The sequence below is a fragment of the Palaemon carinicauda genome, chromosome 3, assembly GCF_036898095.1.
Source record: "Palaemon carinicauda isolate YSFRI2023 chromosome 3, ASM3689809v2, whole genome shotgun sequence".
Lineage (NCBI taxonomy): Eukaryota > Metazoa > Arthropoda > Malacostraca > Decapoda > Palaemonidae > Palaemon > Palaemon carinicauda.
In genome coordinates this window covers 133,176,118-133,196,117 of record NC_090727.1, presented here as the reverse complement: position 1 = coordinate 133,196,117, position 20,000 = coordinate 133,176,118, and the positions used below count along the sequence as shown (strand labels likewise).

At 37.4% G+C, this 20,000-nt stretch overlaps 1 protein-coding gene across 1 annotated transcript in view; it reads left to right on the top strand.

The window, feature by feature from the left end:
* The first annotated feature begins 3,081 nt into the window (after nucleotides 1–3,081).
* Nucleotides 3,082–20,000, top strand: part of LOC137634218 (uncharacterized) — a 16,957-nt gene continuing 38 nt past the window's right edge. The window contains exons 1-3 of the mRNA XM_068366491.1: nucleotides 3,082–3,123; nucleotides 4,355–4,448; nucleotides 18,693–20,000. The exon at nucleotides 18,693–20,000 is cut by the window's right edge and continues 38 nt beyond it. Coding sequence (XP_068222592.1) covers nucleotides 3,082–3,123; nucleotides 4,355–4,448; nucleotides 18,693–20,000 — 1,444 coding nt within the window. The remainder of the gene's footprint in view (nucleotides 3,124–4,354; nucleotides 4,449–18,692) is intronic.

Below are 20,000 nucleotides of genomic sequence, written 5' to 3'. Positions count from 1 at the left end.
CATATTGCCGTCACTTATACCATTCATTGACCATTTTTTTCCTTGTTACGCCAGTCAAGAGGGAATCAATCAACTGTCAGATGATGGGAGTATAGACACGTGCTTGCAAAATTACCGTAAAATCCAAGGAATCTGTTTATTATTATTATTATTATTATTATTATTATTACTTCCTAAGCTACAACCCTCTTTAGAAAAAGCAGGACGCTATAAGCCCAAGGGCCCCAACAGGGAAAATAGCCCAGTGAGGAAAGGAAAAAAGGAAAAATAAAATATTTTAAGAACGATAACAACATAAAAATGAATATTTCCTATATAAACTATAAAATCTTTAACAAAACAAGAGGAAGAGAAATTAGATAGAATAGTGTACCCAAGTGTACCCTCAAGCAAGAGAATCTATTTCCCTGTCCCTTATTCCCCAATTGGAGGGCCAACGCATCAGGGGGGGGGGGGGTTGGGGGGGGAGTTACTCTCCATGACAAACTTCATTTTTGGCCCCTCTCATTTTTCGTCTATCGTTCTTTGATAGACCTTCCTTCCCTTTCAATTTCCTATCTTGAATTCATGCAATTCTACGTCTTTCTTAAAAAGACAATCTTTTTTTTTGGGGGGGATAGTCTTTCTTTTACCCTCTTTGATTTGCATGTAAAATGGTTTGCGACCAGAAAAAGACTCTCTTAACGTTACAGACAAACATTCCAAAATGGCTTCAAAAAGTGTTCGCGAAGTCTTTTGATAAGTGTTCCTGTCGTCATTTGTATCCACTTCTTTTCCTCTTTATATTCGTCAGAAGTTAAAAAAAAAAAAAAAAAAAAAAAAAAAAAAAAAAAAAAAAAATCTTTTCTTGTCTATCCTTCAGTGTTATTCGTACACTCTTTGAAAATTCATGTATTCAGTCCTGTTTCATTCATGCTCGGCTTCTTTCACGATACTACAGTTTTCCGACTAACATCACTCGACAGTTTTCTGGATAAAAACTAATTCATTCATAAGTTATTTCTGGAGAGCAGAATTCTCCTGGACACGAGCCGATTTCTTTGGGACGTTTAACGCATACAATTAATTTCTTTATTCGATAAATCTTATGCTATTTGATTACCATAGGGAGACGTTATTTCAACATGATCTTTTATTATTTATCAACATTTCCCATTTTAGAAATAAACTAGAAGGGCACTCAGTAGAGCGCAGAGCTACGCCACAACAGCATATTTTTCTACCGTCTGCTCGACCTTGACCTTTGACCTTCACATATATTAATTAGCATGGATTTTCATACACCCAATTATGAACGAAGTTTGAAGTCTCTGTGCCAACGATGTTCAAACTTATGGCTGATTAGATGAACTGGACATTTTGCTTGACCGTGACATTGACCTTTGACCTTAACATTCCAAGATTTAATAATTTCCAGCTTTTCACATAACAATTAATCCCGGCAAGACTCATTACCCTGCGATTAAAATTGTGGCCAGGAAGCTGTTCACAAACAAACAAACAAACAGACAAACACACACACGCCTAAACAAACACATAAACATGGTGTAAAACATAACCTCCTTCCAACTTCGTTGACGGAGGTAATAATCATCTACAAAATAATGTAACAAATTATTTTGAATTGCATAATGAAACTCAGACCATATTCTATACTAAAACAAAAGACCAACACACACAAAAACAAACAAACACACACACAGGGGGTAAAACAACTTCATTGGCGGAGGTAATAATTATCTACAAAATAATGTAACAAATTATTTCCAATTGCATGAAAAAACTCAGACCATATTCTATACTACATTCTCTAAATCCATCAAATGAAAACTCTCAACACACCAGTTCATAATACGTTGTTTTCTGCATTGGCTAGAATTAATATCTTCACTTCACTTTGCACTTTAAAGGGGATACACTCTTCACTACCCAGACAAAAGCGGAAGTTTACGCATTGTATACAGGAACAAACAGTTGTCTTAATATTTGTATACTATTCATTTACAGATGCATTACCTTTCCCTGCTTTCGTTACGATGGTTGGAATTTCTCACATTTTTACAAGTATATAATGCGATGTTTATTCATATCTCTCTCTCTCTCTCTCTCTCTCTCTCTCTCTCTCTCTCCTCTCTCTCTCTCTCTCTCTCTCTAACAAATGAATAATTTCATGCAATAAGCAGCACTTCTTTTTAATGTTTTAAAGTACATATATATATATATATATATATATATATATATATATATATATATATATATATATATATATAATGTATATATAATGTATATATATATATATATATATATATATATATATATAGATAGATACATATGTGCTTAAAAATTATAAAAATATTTATAAATACATATATACATACACACATACAGCATATACACATAAATAAAGTACCAAATGTATACATATGATTAAGATGCCCACGCTATCCACACATATATATATATATATATATATATATATATATATATATATATATATATATATACATACACATATATACATATATATATATATATATATATATATATACACACACATATATATATATATATATAATATATATACATATATATATACATATATATATATATATATATGTATATATATATATATATATATATATATATATATATATATATATATATATATACACATCTTCTCTAAATGGCCCAATTTAAAGTGAAGTCTTGCAAATACGACTTAATCTGCCGAAGCATCACCAACACCCCCCACCCTCCCCCTCCCTTTCCCCTTCCCCCCACCCTCCCCTCCCACTTCCCCTTGCCCAAGTTAAGCCCTAACTAAATAACCGCTTTGGTAAACCCAGCTTGCAAAGCCATCCCAAGGCTTTTAAAAGCCATGAGAAGCCCATCTTGCAAGCCATGAAAACGCCATAACCCCAAGCATTAACAACAGGAGGAGGGGGGGGAGTAGAGAGGAGGCCTCACACACCCCCCACCCCACACCCCACACCCCCCACCCCACCTAGCCCTCAGCAGAGCAAGATTATATGCCCGTTTCCCCTCCTATTTTATCAATGGGACTCGTAACTGTTTAACATAATGCTGTTCATTGTGATGGTTGCAGACACATTCTGGCTACTCGTGAGAAATTATGCAACGTTACGACAGGCGCTTGAATAGTCTGTAGACAAGAATATGCTATTCTAAATCGAATGTGAAAGGCTTGATATCTTTAGGATGAGGAGTTAGATCAAGGGTTATTGCAATTTTACTTATGTAAACATACATGCAAGCGCACATACACACACACACACACACACACATATATATATATATATATATATATATATATATATATATATATATATGTATATATATATATATATATATATATATATATATATATATATATACATAGATAAATACTGTATATATAATATACTTATACTGTATATGTATATATATATATATATATATATATATATATATATTTATATATATATACAGTATATACATATAAATATATATGTGTGTGTGCAAATTCAAAAATGTACATATATAAAAATACACATAAAGATAAATATATAAATATTTAAATATATATATATATAAATATATATATATATATATATATATATATATATATATATATATATATCTAAACATATATAAAATATCCATTACATCTTTGCTACAGCTACTTCCCAAATACTATAAACACCAGCACAATAATAATCATTTCTTCATTACAAGCTTACGAAACATATATCTCCCCAACAACCACCCTCTATATACTCCAATAACTAAAACAAAATAGCTACCACTGCTTTCGGAATAACCACATTCCCGAAAAAGAAGACATTCTCAATATCTTCCAGGTCCTTATCCTTATCTAATACAGGTCTTGAGGACAACAGTAATCCCAACTCGAACTGTCACGTATCCAGGGGCTCTGAATCCAGAGGATTCTTTTGCCTGTATTAAGGTCGTGACTCCTTTGCGTAATTGTAGTTTTGGACTCGAGCACTGTGAGGCTGGAACGTTTGGCAGGGCCGTGCAAGCCGTCATAAGCCAGGCTGACACTAGCACGAATTTGTGGCACGCATTGTCACGACTCGAGTCGTGAACTGGCGTGAAGTGTTCGTAAACCCGTCGTGACGTCGTGGCATATCGGGGCGAGAATTTTGAAATGTTAAAAATTTTGGTCATGACAAAATTTCGTGACCGGGTCGTGAACTATGCACAAACTGTTCGTGAACTAGTCGGGACGATGCGGGAAGTGCGCAAACTAGTCGTGAACTCGTCGTGCCAGTTCGTGTCAATGTGGACAGGTCAGCTGTGATTCTGAGGTAATTTTTTTTTTATCTTCCAGTTCGTGCCACAAAATGTCACGACTTGCCACGACAAATTCGTGGCAGAAAGTCGTGAAAGTGTCAGGGTACCTTTAGGAGAAAAGGTCGCGAGTAGTAAGCGGATTTAAAAGTCTCTGAAATACCCGATTTAACTGCTAGATTGGGAAGCTCATTTCACAATCTCCTCTATATAATATAGAGTAAGTGTCTGGCTCTATATTTATATATATATATATATATATATATATATATATAGAGAGAGAGAGAGAGAGAGAGAGAGAGAGAGAGAGAGAGAGAGAGAGAGAGAGAGAGAGAGAGATACATATATAAAAGATAAAGCAATTAACGAACTGATCGCTTGATTTTTTTTTCTGGCGTTAGAACGTCAATGGTCACTCAAACCGTAATGAGCGAAGACAGCTTTAAATTTCTAAGAAAAAAAAAAGAACAAGAAGGAATGGGGAAACTAAATGACCTTTTTTAGCCCAGCCTCGAATGACAGAATGGAAAATGGAGAAATAAAATTAAGGAAGATGGGAATGGCTGAACCACGAAAAAAAAAAAAGCTAAAGTTAAACTCATTAATTAGAGTGTATAAATAACCAATAAATATTCCCACAAATATTCAACTTTATTCAAACTTGAATGTAATTAAATTGGTAAATCAGTATCCATAAAAATGTATCCCTGAATGCAATAATGATGAAATTATTAGTGAAGACTGAGCAGCCTGTCCCTGATATATCATATTCTTGTAAAATTTATATGAAATCCCAAGCAGACTGGAATGGGATTTTGCATGATCTTTTGTGCTTGAATTGGTCACAATTATATAATAGTGTAGATCCTGTTGTCCCTTTGAATGAGAATCTAGTCAACATAATTGATAGGCGTATCCCTTCTCGTGTGCTAAGGTACCGAATGAAGGACAAACCGTGGTTCAATGATGATTGTAGACGTGCTTATCACCTTTGGAAGGGTAACAGATCAGATTTGACCTGGAACAACTATACTCAGCTTCGAGCTTTTGCTCAGAGAGTTTATGTCTCAACTGAAAAGGAGTACAATTTAATCATAAAAGAAACCCTCTCTGGTACAACTCAGGAACATAAATGGTGGTCTACCCTTAAATCTGCACTCTTTGGTGTAGATGCAACAGTTCCTCCTTTACTTAAACCAGATGGCTCAGTCACGCACTGTCCAAAGGAAAAGGCAACCCTTTTGACTGATGTTTTTGACAGTAAACAGAGTAATGAAAAACTTGAACTTCCTCATTCCTGTTTTCCTGAGGCTAAACTAACTAGTTTAGCTTTTCGATCTCGTGAGATTAAAGCTCTGTTGATGGACCTTGATGCTTATGGAGGTGTAGACCCTAATGGTATTTTTCCTTTGTTTTTTATAAAGACAGCAGATTTCTTAGCTCCAAAGTTATCTGTTATTTTACGCAAGTTAGCAAGAAGAGGAGCTTTTAGCACTTGTTGGAGAATTGGTAATGTTACTCCTCTATGTAAATATGTTTGTGGTAGCTCAAGTCCCACTGATTACCGCCCAATTTCCATAACTCCCATATTATCTAAAGTTTTTGAACGTCTTCTGGCAAAACGTCTTAATAGGTTTGCTGAAGGTAATCATCTATTCCCTAGTTTGCAATTTGGTTTTCGGAAAGGCCTTGGAGCATGTGATGCCCTTCTTACAATCTCCAATGCAGTACAGAAATCCCTTGATTGTGGTCGGGAAGTTCGTATGATTGGCCTTGATTTTAGTGCTGCCTTTGACCGTGTTAATCATGAGGCCCTTGTTTTCAAACTGAAACAGTTGGGAGTGGGTGGGTCGTTTCTTAGCATTATTACTGATTTTTTAAGTAGTAGATCTCAAAGAGTTGTTGTTGATGGGCACCATAGTGAGTATAGGAATGTGATATCCGGTGTTCCACAGGGTAGTGTTCTTGGCCCATTACTTTTCATACTATATACACATGACATGTGGTTTGGCCTAGAAAATAAGCTTGTTGCATATGCAGATGATGCTACTCTCTTTGCATCAATTCCATCCCCTGAATGTAGATCTGGGGTTGGTGAATCCCTTAATAGAGATTTAGCTAAAATTAGTGCATGGTGCAAATTATGGGGTATGAAGTTGAATCCTAACAAAACTCAAAGTATGATTGTAAGTAGGTCAAGGACGGTGGCTCCTCAACATCCGGATCTCAGTATTGATAATGTTTCTTTAAATTTGTATGACTCTTTCAAAATTTTAGGCGTGATTCTTGACAGCAAATTTACTTTTGAGAAACATATAAGGTCTGTGTCTTCTTCAATTGCACAAAAAATTGGCTTATTGAGAAAGTCTTTTAAGATATTCGGTGATCAATCTATTCTGAAGAAGTGTTTTAATTCTTTTATTCTACCTTGTTTTGAGTATTGTTCTCCTGTCTGGTCTTCAGCTGCTGATTCTCATCTTAATTTGTTGGACAGAAACTTACGGTCTATTAAATTTCTTATTCCTGATCTAGATATTAATCTCTGGCACCGTCGATCAATTAGTTCATTATGCATGTTGCATAAGATTTTTCATAACTCTGACCATCCTTTACATTCAGATCTCCCTGGACAATTCTATCCTGTTCGTAATACTAGGCAGGCAGTTAATTCTAATACCCAGGCCTTCTCCATCATAAGACTCAATACTACGCAGTACTCTAGAAGTTTTATTCCAGCTGTTACCAAGTTGTGGAATGATCTTCCTAATCGGGTTGTTGAATCAGTAGAACTTCAAAAGTTCAAAGTTGGAGCAAATGCTTTTTTGTTGACCAGGCGGACATGAGTCTTTTTATAGTTTATATATAACATATTTGTTGTTGACGTTGTTAATAGTTTATATATGATATATCTCTTTTGACATTACTTTTTTTAAAATGATTTATTGTTAATTTGTTCTCTTCAGTTATTTATTTCCTTATTTCCTTTCCTCACTGGGCTATTTTTCCCTATTGGAGCCCCTGGGCTTATAGCATCTTGCTTTTCCAATTAGGGTTGTAGCTTGGATAGTAATAATAATAATAATAATAATAATTATGAATATAAGTAAAAACTAGAGGAGCACACAGTAGAGCGCAGACCTCCTCCACGGCAGCTTATTTCCCGACTGTTTGCTCGACCTTGACCTTGACCTTTGACCTTAACATGTATTTATTGGAGTGGATTTTCATAAACTCAAATATGAACCAAGTTGAAGTCTCTGTGACAACGATGTCCTAACTTATGGCTGATTACGTCAATTGGACATTTTGCTTGACCTTTGACCTCGACCTTCCAAGATTTAACCATTTCCAGCTTTTTACATAAGTTAATTCCTGCAAGTTTTATTACTCTACGATTAATATTGTGACCAAGAAGCTGCACACTAACAAACACACAAACAAATAACACACAAGCAGGGGGGTAAAAGATAACCCCCTTCAAACTACATTGGAGGAGGTAGAAATAATAGATGTTGATGTACCATTTCAAAACAATACTGCAAAAAGTAAGGAACTCTTACGAAGAAAACTCCTGATAAAAGGAAATGATAAGTTCATTTCATATTATGTAACCCAAGTGGAAGAAAATCTTACATTTGTCAAAACTATAAATTACTGCAAAAAAAAAACAATAGAATTAAAACTGCACAAACTGTAAACAAGATATAAGTGCAATATTTGTTCAAGATAAAGTTAAAAATCTCCGAATCAATTAAACATATGGTAAGAAATTGGTCAAGTCTCTCTCTCTCTCTCTCTCTCTCTCTCTCTCTCTCTCTCTCTCTCTCTCTCTCTCCACAATGCCTATTCTCTCAAGAGGTTTGCTGCAATTTCGATACTTTTCTAGTTCAGTAGAAACCAGAAATAAATATATATATATATATATATATATATATATATATACATATATATATATATTTATATATATATATATATAGAGAGAGAGAGAGAGAGAGAGAGAGAGAGAGAGAGAGAGAGAGAGAGAGAGTGAGAGAGAGAGAGAGAGAGAGAGAGAGAGAGAAACCTAACACCACCAAGCACCCCGGCCTCTCAATTGCCAAACACCAACAATAACAAAAACACATAAACCCATCTCCTTATTAGCACAGGACCTGATTCTCTCAAGAGTTCAATTCTTAAATATCCCACTTGCTACACGAAGGTCTTCCAATCAGGAATGCGGGCCAGTGGCGTCCGCCCTGACTTGGTCTAATCAAATATGAAGTCTTGAGTAAATGCCATCCGATACGGAGTTCCCAGATGTCACGTTTTTTACAGATGACGAATGGACGCTAAAATATTCATTAATCTTTTTGATTTCTTGAACTTTTCCTGATTGGATTTAGGAATTTGATTGTTTGCTGTTGTTATACATGAAACATATTCTATAGAGAAATATCCAATGATTATTAAACCAAGAATATATCTCGATGATTAGGTTAAACCAGATATTCAATCATTTTTTTTTTCATTAAGATTCATAATTTATATTTATACATTTTGTCACCAAACAGAAAGATATGTATATATATATATATATATATATATATATATATATATATATATATATATATATATATATATACATATATATATAACCAATATCTTGATTCTCTCTACCTCAGGATCAGAGACCCAAGGGGGCATCAGCTTAATGGTAATAGCTTCTGGTTGGCCACTCCATAAACAAATATATATAATTTTTTTTTTTCTCTCTCTCTCTCTCTCTCTCTCTCTCTCTCTCTCTCTCTCTCTCTCTCTCTAGATTTACTCGAGCCATCTGTGGGTTACCATGCTGTGATAATTACGTCGTTCTGGCCGAGCTAAAAGTTGGTTCATTACGCATTAACTAGATTCACTGCATACTTTCCTCATTATCCCAAACCTGGGGAAAATAAGTTTCAAGAGGCTTTTTTTTCCCCTTCCACAATTTTCCCGCGGGGAAAAAATATATATCAATCAGAAGGTCGGCTACTATTCCTCCAGCACCTTCTCCCCCTCCTCCTCCTCCTCCTCCAGCAAGGAGAAAATAAAAATCTAAGTGGCTTGTTCATTCTACGATGCGGCTTCCCAGGGCGTGGGAGATTACACTGTAAGTAAAATTTCCTTTGATGCTGCGTTGGCAAAATTGGCTTCACTTAAACTGAGACTTAATAAAAAGGGAACTTTAGGAAATAAGTGTCGGAACCATAAACATTGCTTGTGGTGGCCGATGCGGTAACGTTCCAGACTGGTGAACGCCAGACTCGGGTTCGAGTCCTGGTGGCCGATGTGGTAACGTTCCAGACTGGTGAACGCCAGACTCGGGTTCGAGTCCTGGTGGCCGATGTGGGAACGTTCCAGACTGGTGAACGCCAGACTGGGGTTCGAGTCCTGGTGGCCGATGTGGTAACGTTCCAGACTGGTGAACGCCAGACTGGGGTTCGAGTCCTGGTGGCCGATGTGGTAACGTTCCAGACTGGTGAACGCCAGACTGGGGTTCGAGTCCTGGTGGCCGATGTGGTAACGTTCCAGACTGGTGAACGCCAGACTCGGGTTCGAGTCCTGGTGGCCGATGTGGGAACGTTCCAGACTGGTGAACGCCAGACTGGGGTTCGAGTCCTGGTGGCCGATGTGGTAACGTTCCAGACTGGTGAACGCCAGACTCGGGTTCGAGTCCTGGTGGCCGATGTGGGAACGTTCCAGACTGGTGAACGCCAGACTGGGGTTCGAGTCCTGGTGGCCGATGTGGTAACGTTCCAGACTGGTGAACGCCAGACTCGGGTTCGAGTCCTGGTGGCCGATGTGGGAACGTTCCAGACTGGTGAACGCCAGACTGGGGTTCGAGTCCTGGTGGCCGATGTGGTAACGTTCCAGACTGGTGAACGCCAGACTGGGGTTCGAGTCCTGGTGGCCGATGTGGTAACGTTCCAGACTGGTGAACGCCAGACTCGGGTTCGAGTCCTGGTGGCCGATGTGGGAACGTTCCAGACTGGTGAACGCCAGACTGGGGTTCGAGTCCTGGTGGCCGATGTGGTAACGTTCCAGACTGGTGAACGCCAGACTGGGGTTCGAGTCCTGGTGGCCGATGTGGTAACGTTCCAGACTGGTGAACGCCAGACTGGGGTTCGAGTCCCGCTTAAACTCGTTAATTCCTTTGGTCACTGCAATCTCACCATCCTTTGAGCTAAGGATGGGGGTTCGGGTGTGCCTATAGGTTTATCTGCTGAGTCATCAGCAGCCATTGACTGCCCCTCCTAAGGCCTAGATTGGCTGGAGAGGGGGTTTGTATATATGGTCAGTCTCTAGAGCATTGTCCTGCTTGATAGGGCAATGTCACTGTCCCATGCCTCTGCTTTTTATGGGCGGCCTTTAAACTTTTAAAGTTGACCAAAATTGGGAAATATAAAAAGAAAAATATATATAAAATTAGGGAGTGTGACAAGATGAAATTAATACTTTTAGGAGTGTGACAAGATGAAATTAATACTTTTAGGAGTGTGACAAAATGAAATTAATACTTTTAAGAGTGTGACAAGATGAAATTAATACTTTTAGAGTGTGACAAGATGAAATTAATACTTTTAGAGTGTGACAAGATGAAATTAATACATTAAGGAGTGTGACAAGATGAAATTAATACTTTTAGGAGTGTGACAAGATGAAATTAATACTTTTAAGAGTGTGACAAGATGAAATTAATACTCTTAAGAGTGTGACAAGATGAAATTAATACTTTTAGAGTGTGACAAGATGAAATTAATACATTAAGGAGTGTGACAAGATGAAATTAATACTTTTAGGAGTGTGACAAGATAAAATTAATACATTTAAACATACCCTTCGTCAAAATTGCTTCGAATCTCAACCAACATGAAAAGACATAATTATCTTTAGCAAAAACTCTTAAGAAATAAAAACCAACATTAACTTGAACACCACCAGTCGACAAGACTCGAATGCAAATGACACACCAGCGACGCCACAAACAAACACAAACAAATATACGCACTCAAGCGCATCTTCAAGGCAACCCAGTCAATTTCCTTAAACAAACACACGCAAGGTTAAACACAAAACAGAATCCCGAACACAAGACTAGATTACACTGCCTTCTCCGGTCCTAATTGACAAACAGGATACCATCTTGGCTCTAGGGACGCACGCACACACACACATACAAGAATAAATGTACACACAAACACACACACACACACACATACAGAAACAGACAAACGTGCAATGCCATAGGGTTGTGGTGGCCGATGCGGTAACGTCCCTGACTGTTGAACGCCAGACTGGGGTTCGAATCCCGCTCGAACTCGTTAGTTCCTTTGGTCGCTGCAATTTCACTATCCTTGTGAGCTAAGGGTGGGGGGTTTGGGGGAGCCTATAGGTGTATCTGCTGAGTCATCAGCAGCCATTGCCTGGCCCTCCTTGGTCCTAGCTTGGGTGGAGAGGGGGCTTGAGCAATGATCATTCATATATATATATATATATATATATATATATATATATATATACATATATGGTAAGTCTCTAGGGCATTGTCCTGCTTTATAGGGCAATGTCACTGTACCCAGCCAATGCCATTCATGAGCGGACTTTAAAAGCCTTTAAACATCATTCTCCGAAATGCCATGTTTACATAGATGACGTCATATATAAAATAGCATATAACACCACACACCACATACCGCATAACACATCACATATAACATAACGCACACCACGTAACATATACCATATAGCACATAACATATCAGATACCAAATAGCATATAACTAATCACATATAACACATAAAATACCACATGCCAAATAGCAAATACTACATAAATCATACATAACGCATAACACCGCATAATAATAATAATAATAATAATAATAATAATAATAATAATAATAATAATAATCATAATAATCAGGTCAGCAGAGTAATAATAAACGTTCTAATAATAATAATAATAATAATAATAATAATAATAATAATAATAATAAGGTCAGCAGAGTAATAAAAAACGTTCTAATAATAATAATAATAATAATAATAATAATAATAATAATAATAATCAGGTCAGCAGATTAATAATAAACGTTCTAATAATAATAATAATAATAATAATAATAATAATAATAATAATAATAATAATCAGGTCAGCAGATTAATAATAATAATAATAATAATAATAATAATAATAATAATAATAATAATAATGTCAGCAGAGTAATAATAATAATAATAATAATAATAATAATAATAATAATAATAATAATCAGGCCAGCAGAGTAATAATAAACGTTCTAATAAGGATAATTATGATAATAATAATATTAACAATAATAAAAATAGTAGTAATAATAATAATAATAATAATAATAATAATAATAATAATAATCAGGTCAGCAGAGTAATAATAAACGATCTAACAATAAAAATAATAATAAAAATAATAATAATAATAATAATAATAATAATAATAATAATAATAATAATAATAATAATAATAATAATTAACGAAAAGAATTTAAAAACTACCCCAACACGGAACTCGTCAACTTCGGATGGGAATACAGTCATCAAACCCGGTCACCGGCAAAGAGGTCAGACGGTTCCACGCCCAGGAGACTTAGCCAAACAAGAGCAGCTGATCTTTAGATCAGCGATGCTATCTTACAAGTCATCTCTTATTATTACATGGGACAAATGGGTTGTAAATAGTTCTTAGTTAATGTTGATCTTGTTATTAGTGTCATTATTGGTATTTATTCGTCGCTTATTTTACTCTAGCTCAAATCGATGTTTTATGGCAACGAAGTTGGAAGGATGTTATGTTTTATCACTTGTTTGTGTTTGATTGTATATGTGTTTGTTTGTGAACAGCTCTAGTTCAAATCGAAGGACGTTATGTTTTATCACTTGCTTGTGTTTGATTGTATGTATTTGTTTGTATGTGCGTGTTTATTTGTGAACAGCTCTAGTTCAAACTGATGTTTCGTGGCTTCATTATTACCTCTGTCAACGAAGTTGGAAGGATGTTATGTTTTAACGCTTGTTTGTGTTTGATTGTATGGGTGTTTGTTTGTGTATGCGTGTTTGTTTGTGAACAGTTCTAGTTCAAATCGATGTTTTAGGGCATCATCATTACCTCCGCCAACGAAGTTGGAAGGAGGTTATGTTTTACACCTTGTTTGTGTGTTTGTTTGTTTGTGTGTGTTTGTTTGTGAACAGCTTCCTGGACACAATTTTAATCGTAGAGTAATGAAACTTGCAGGGATTAACCGTTATGTAAAACAGCAGGAAATTGCTAAATTTTGGAAGGTCAAGGTCAAAGGTCAGGGTCACGGTCAAGCAAAATGTCAAATTCACGTAATCAGCCATAAGTTCGGACATCATTATCACAGACTTCAAACTTGGTTCAACATAGAGTGCATGAAAATCAATGCCAATTAATATATGTTAAGGTTAAAGGTTAAGGTCAAGGTCGAGCAAAAGGTCGAAAAATAAGCTGTCGCAGCGGAGGTATGCGCTCTATTGGGTGCCCCTTTAGTTATTATTGTTATTACATTATTACCGTTATTGGTCCTAAAAAGCAAGTAAGTCAGTCCTAATCTATTCGATTTCATTATAGCAATTAATTTTTTGTTTTTGAAATCCATTATTATTCCAAAAACCTACATGGGAGAAACTATCACATTCCATTCCTTTATAGCCTCAAGCTGAAAAATCTTTGATATTTACAATAATTATAACAATTTTCATAAACAAGAACTCAAGCATGAATGCAAAAAGGAGTGACATGAAATGAGCATAGCTTTCCGGTCTCTAAACAAGCCTATGGAAATCAGGTTACCAGCATTATATCTTATTCCTTGAGCCCACCTTTGAGACCTCCCGACTTAAGTAAACAAGTTGTAGGTCGGTAATCATTTGGGATTGGCACTGGGGAGTCCTAGTGCCAGGGATAATCTCAAAAGAAAGACAATAGGATAGGGTAGAATGAGGGAGGGAGGAAGGGGCTATGGCAGTGGGGAGCCCTAGTGCCACGGATAATCTCAAAAGAAAGACAATAGGATAGGGTAGAATGAGGAAGGGTGGAAGGGGCTATGGCAGTGGGGAGTCCTAGTGCCAGGGATAATCTCAAAAGAAAGACAATAGGATAGGGTAGGATAGGGGGTGGTATGGCTGTTGGGAGTCCTAGTACCAAGGATAATCTCAAAAGAAAGACAATAGGATAGGGTAGGATGAGGGAGGGAGGAAGGGGCTATGGCAGTGGGGAGTCCTAGTACCAGGGATAATCTCAAAAGAAAGACAATAGGATAGGGTAGGATGAGAGAGGGAGGAAGGGGCTATGGCAGTGGGGAGTCCTAGTGCCAGGGATAATCTCAAAAGAAAAACAATAGGATAGGGTAGGATGAGGGAGGGAGGAAGGGGCTATGGCAGTGGGGAGTCCTAGTACCAGGGATAATCTCAAAAGAAAGACAATAGGATAGGGTAGGATGAGGGAGGGAGGAAGGGGCTATGGCAGTGGGGAGTCCTAGTGCCAGGGATAATCTCAAAAGAAAAACAATAGGATAGGGTAGGATGAGGGAGGGAGGAAGGGGCTATGGCAGTGGGGAGTCCTAGTACCAGGGATAATCTCAAAAGAAAGACAATAGGATAGGGTAGGATGAGGGAGGGAGGAAGGGGCTATGGCAGTGGGGAGTCCTAGTGCCAGGGATAATCTCAAAAGAAAAACAATAGGATAGGGTAGGATGAGGGAGGGAGGAAGGGGCTATGGCAGTGGGGAGTCCTAGTACCAGGGATAATCTCAAAAGAAAGACAATAGGATAGGGTAGGATGAGGGAGGGAGGAAGGGGCTATGGCAGTGGGGAGTCCTAGTGCCAAGGATAATCTCAAAAGAAAAACAATAGGATAGGGTAAGATAGGGAGTGGTATGGCACTGGGGAGTCCTAGTGCCAAGGATAATCTCAAAAGAAAGACAATAGGATAGGGTAGGATGAGGGAGGAAGGAAGGGGCTATGGCACTGGGGAGTCCTAGTGCCAGGGATAATCTCAAAAAAAAGACAATAGGATAGGGTAAGATGAGGGAGGGAGGAAGGGGCAATGGCAGTGGGGAGTCCTAGTGCCAGGGATAATCTCAAAAGAAAAACAATAGGATGAGGTATGATAGGGGGTGGTATGGCATTGGGGAGTCCTAGTGCCAGGGATAATCTTAAAAGAAAAACAATAGGATAGGGTAAGATAGGGAGTGGTATGGCACTGGGGAGTCCTAGTGCCAAGGATAATCTTAAAAGCAAAACAATAGGATAGGGTAGGATGGGGGTGGTATGGCTATGCGGAGTCCTAATACCAAGGACAATCTCAAAAGAAAAACAGCAGGATAGGGTAGGATAGGGGGTGGTAGGGCAGGGGGGAGTCCTAGTGCCAGGGATAATCTTAAAAGAAAAACAATAGGATAGGGTAGGATAGGGGGTGGTATGGCAGTGGGGAGTCCTAGTGCCAAGGATAATCTTAAACTAAAAACAATAGGATAGGGTAGGATAGGGGGTGGTATGGCTGTTGGGAGTCCTAGTACCAAGGATAATCTCAAAAGAAAAACAATAGGATAGGGGGTGGTAAGGCAGTGGGGAGTCCTAGTGCCAGGGATAATCTTCAAAGAAAAACAATAGGATACTGTAGGATAGGGGGTGGTATGGCACTGGGGAGTCCTAGTGCCAGGGATAATCTTAAAAGACAAAAGTGGAAAGGGTCGGTGAAGAAAAAAAAAATTAAGACGAGGAGGAAGAATGGAATTAAGAATAAGGTGAAAGGGGGAAAGAAGGGAATAAGAAAATCAGAGAATAAACGAATAAAACCGTGAACCCAGAGCAAAAAGGGGTTTTGGGGAGGAAGACCCTTAGCAACAGTGTATAAAATATAAATTGCACACGCAAGGGGAACGTCGTGAAGCATTGGGGCCCAATATAAATAATAAAGAAAACAAAAGAAACGGTGAGAATTAGGAAGAACTAGAGAATAAAAGTAAGCGAAGGAGGAATATAGATAAGATGAAGAATAACTGTTGGAGAGAATAAATAGACTTTTATAAGGATATATATATGTATATATATATATATATATATATATATATATATAACTATTTATATGTATGTATGTATGTATATATATATATATATATATATATATATATATATATATATATATATATATATATATATACAGTATATATATATATATATATATATATATATATATATATACAGTATATATATATATATATATATATATATATATATATATATATATATACTGTATATATATATATATATATATATATATATATATATATATATATATATATATATATATATATATATATAAAATCGCAAATGGAATCGTGACAAAATATATTGAATTAAAACATTGCAGTTAAGAGGGGAAGAGATATTGCTGGCGATTAAAAGATATAATTCAATAAAACTATATATAAAGGGGAGGGAAATGAAAATAAAAAAAAAAAAAAAAAAAAACACTATCAACAATATAAAACAATCAAATGAACAAAAATAACAGCAAAAGAAAATATGGTTAAAAATTATGTCGACAATCAAAACAATAAATTAATTCAAATTCAACAAGATAAAAACCAGAGTAAATAAAATTATAATCAAATCATGTAAACGATAAAACTAAAACAATAAATTCTTGAAGGGTTGATGTTTAATTCATACATTCATTTACCTTGCTTCTCAAACCTTTTAAAGGAAGATCGGAGGAATTGCTGAAAGGTATATAATTATGAAAATCATATTGACGGAGTTATCTGTACTAAAAAAAAAAAAAAAAAAAAAAAAAAAAAAAAAAAAAAACCGCATCGTGTAGAAAATATGGAAATACACGCCATGATGATGATAATAAATTAATAATACCGGAAATTATTATTATTATTATTATTATTATTATTATTATTATTATTATTAACAATAAAATTATAACATAAGTAACAACAATAACATTAATTATAACAATAACAATAATAATACCGGTAATTATATCTATTACTATTATTATCATTATTATTATTATTATTATTATTACAACATAAGGAGCAACAACAAAAACAACTAAAATAATAACAATAACTTTAATAATAAAATTGAAATTAAAAACCATCAACAACTATGATGCTAAAAAAAATATATATAACTAAAACAATGACAACTGTTACACACATCACAAACAACAACAGCAACAACAACAACAAAAATGAAAATGATCACCATGTACAGGCCACAGCTAATTACTAGATGTATCGTTTGATGATTCGTCCAATATCTACCTATCAATTCCATGACACGGGCGCTCACCGCAGTTCTACCTAATAATTCAATATATGATACTCGCTCACACACAATTAAATTCAATGATATTCTCTCACAACTAGTTTCATTTATCCATTGATATATAGGTACGTGCGTTCATGTTTTTAAAATATTAATGGCTGTACTGCCAATACTTCGTGTATAGTTGTGGACGCACTGTAGGTATATAATCTAGATGCTGTCTGTATGTAATTAATTTTTTTTTTTAGTTTTATTATGACTTATGATAACTATAAAACCATTAGCTAAGCAATAATTATTATAATAATAATGTGGATTATATGGATTAAAAAGCTAATTGTGTTGTCTTGTTTTGTGGTTTGTGTTAATGTTAACAATGTTTTATAATATCTGTATTGCTTATAATAATAATAATAATAATAATAATAATAATAATAATAATAATAATAATAATATTAATAATAATAATAATAATTGTTTGGATTACATTGATTAAAAGGGTAATTGTGTAGTCTTTTTCTTTGTGTATTGCGTTTATATCAATAATAATTTATGATATTATTATAGCTTGTGATGATGATAATAATAATAATAATAATAATAAAAAAAAAAAAACATGAATAACAACAAAAACAGCAATAATTTATCATTTTATTATAGCTTGTGATAATAATAATAATAATAAAAACAACAAGAACAACAACAGCAATAATAATAATAATGATAATAAAAGTCAGAATTGCATTGTTTACAAGGTTATTTGCATAGCCTCTTATTTTGTGTTTTAGGTATATATCAACAATCTTTTAATTACTTCTAAACATCCCCTGTAACTCATACTAGCCACCACGATCGACAAGAACATAAACAAACATAATAAACAAACATAAACAAACGCAGAAAATAATCGCAAATAAACAAATCAAATAACCCAAAAAAGCAACTTCATCAGAAAAGCCTTAAAATCATACATATATCTTACCTCATTACCATAATTATCCTGAAGTAAACCAGCCCTTCCTGTACCGGGAACAGCGCTCCTACCACCCTTTCGTTCCCCCGTACCCAGTATCTACCCGGTACCTCCCTCACCTCCTCCCCTGCAGGAGCTACCCAGTACCTCACTCAACCCCTTCCCTGCAGGAGCTACCCGGTACCTCCCTCACCCCCTCCCCTCCAGGAGCTACCCAGTACCTCCCTCAACCCCTCCCCTCCAGGAACTAACCAGTACCTCCCTCACCTCCTCCCCTGCAGGAGCTACCCAGTACCTCCCTCACCTCCTCCCCTGCAGGAGCTACCCAGTACCTCCCTCACCCCCTTCCCTGCAGGAGCTATCCGGTACCTCCCTCACCCCCTTCCCTGCAGGAGCTACCCAGTACCTCCCTCATCCCCTTCCCTGCAGGAGCTACCCAGTACCTCCCTCACCCCCTTCCTTGCAGGAGATACCCAGTACCTCCCTCACCCCCTTCCCTGCACCTCCCTCACCCCCTTCCCTGCAGGAGATACCCAGTACCTCCCTCACCCACTCCCCTCCAGGAGCTACCCGGTACCTCCCTCACCCCCTTCCCTGCAGGAGCTACCCGGTACCTCCCTCACCCCCTTCCCTGCAGGAGCTACCCGGTACCTCCCTCACCCCCTTCCCTGCAGGAGCTACCCGGTACCTCCCTCACCCCCTTCCCTGCAGGAGCTACCCGGTACCTCCCTCACCCCCTTCCCTGCAGGAGCTACCCGGTACCTCCCTCACCCCCTCCCCTCCAGGAGCTACCCGGTACCTCCCTCACCCCCTTCCCTGCAGGAGCTACCCAGTACCTCCCTCACCCCCTTCCCTGCTGGAGCTACCCAGTACCTCCCTCACCCCCTTCCCTGCAGGAGCTACCCAGTACCTCCCTCACCCCCTTCCCTGCAGGAGCTACCCAGTACCTCCCTCACCCCCTTCCCTGCAGGAGCTACCCAGTACCTCCCTCACCCCCTTCCCTGCAGGAGCTACCCGGTACCTCCCTCACCCCCTTCCCTGCAGGAGCTACCCAGTACCTCCCTCATCCCCTTCCCTGCAGGAGCTACCCGGTACCTCCCTCACCCCCTTCCCTGCAGGAGCTACCCAGTACCTCCATCACCCCCTTCCCTGCAGGAGATACCCAGTACCTCCCTCACCCCCTTCCCTCCAGGAGCTAGCCGGTACCTCACTCACCCCCTCCCCTCCAGGAGCTACCCAGTACCTCCCTCACCCCCTTCCCTGCAGGAGCTACCCAGTACCTCCCTCACCCCCTTCCCTGCAGGAGCTACCCAGTACCTCCCTCACCCCTCCTCCCCTCCAGAAGCTAA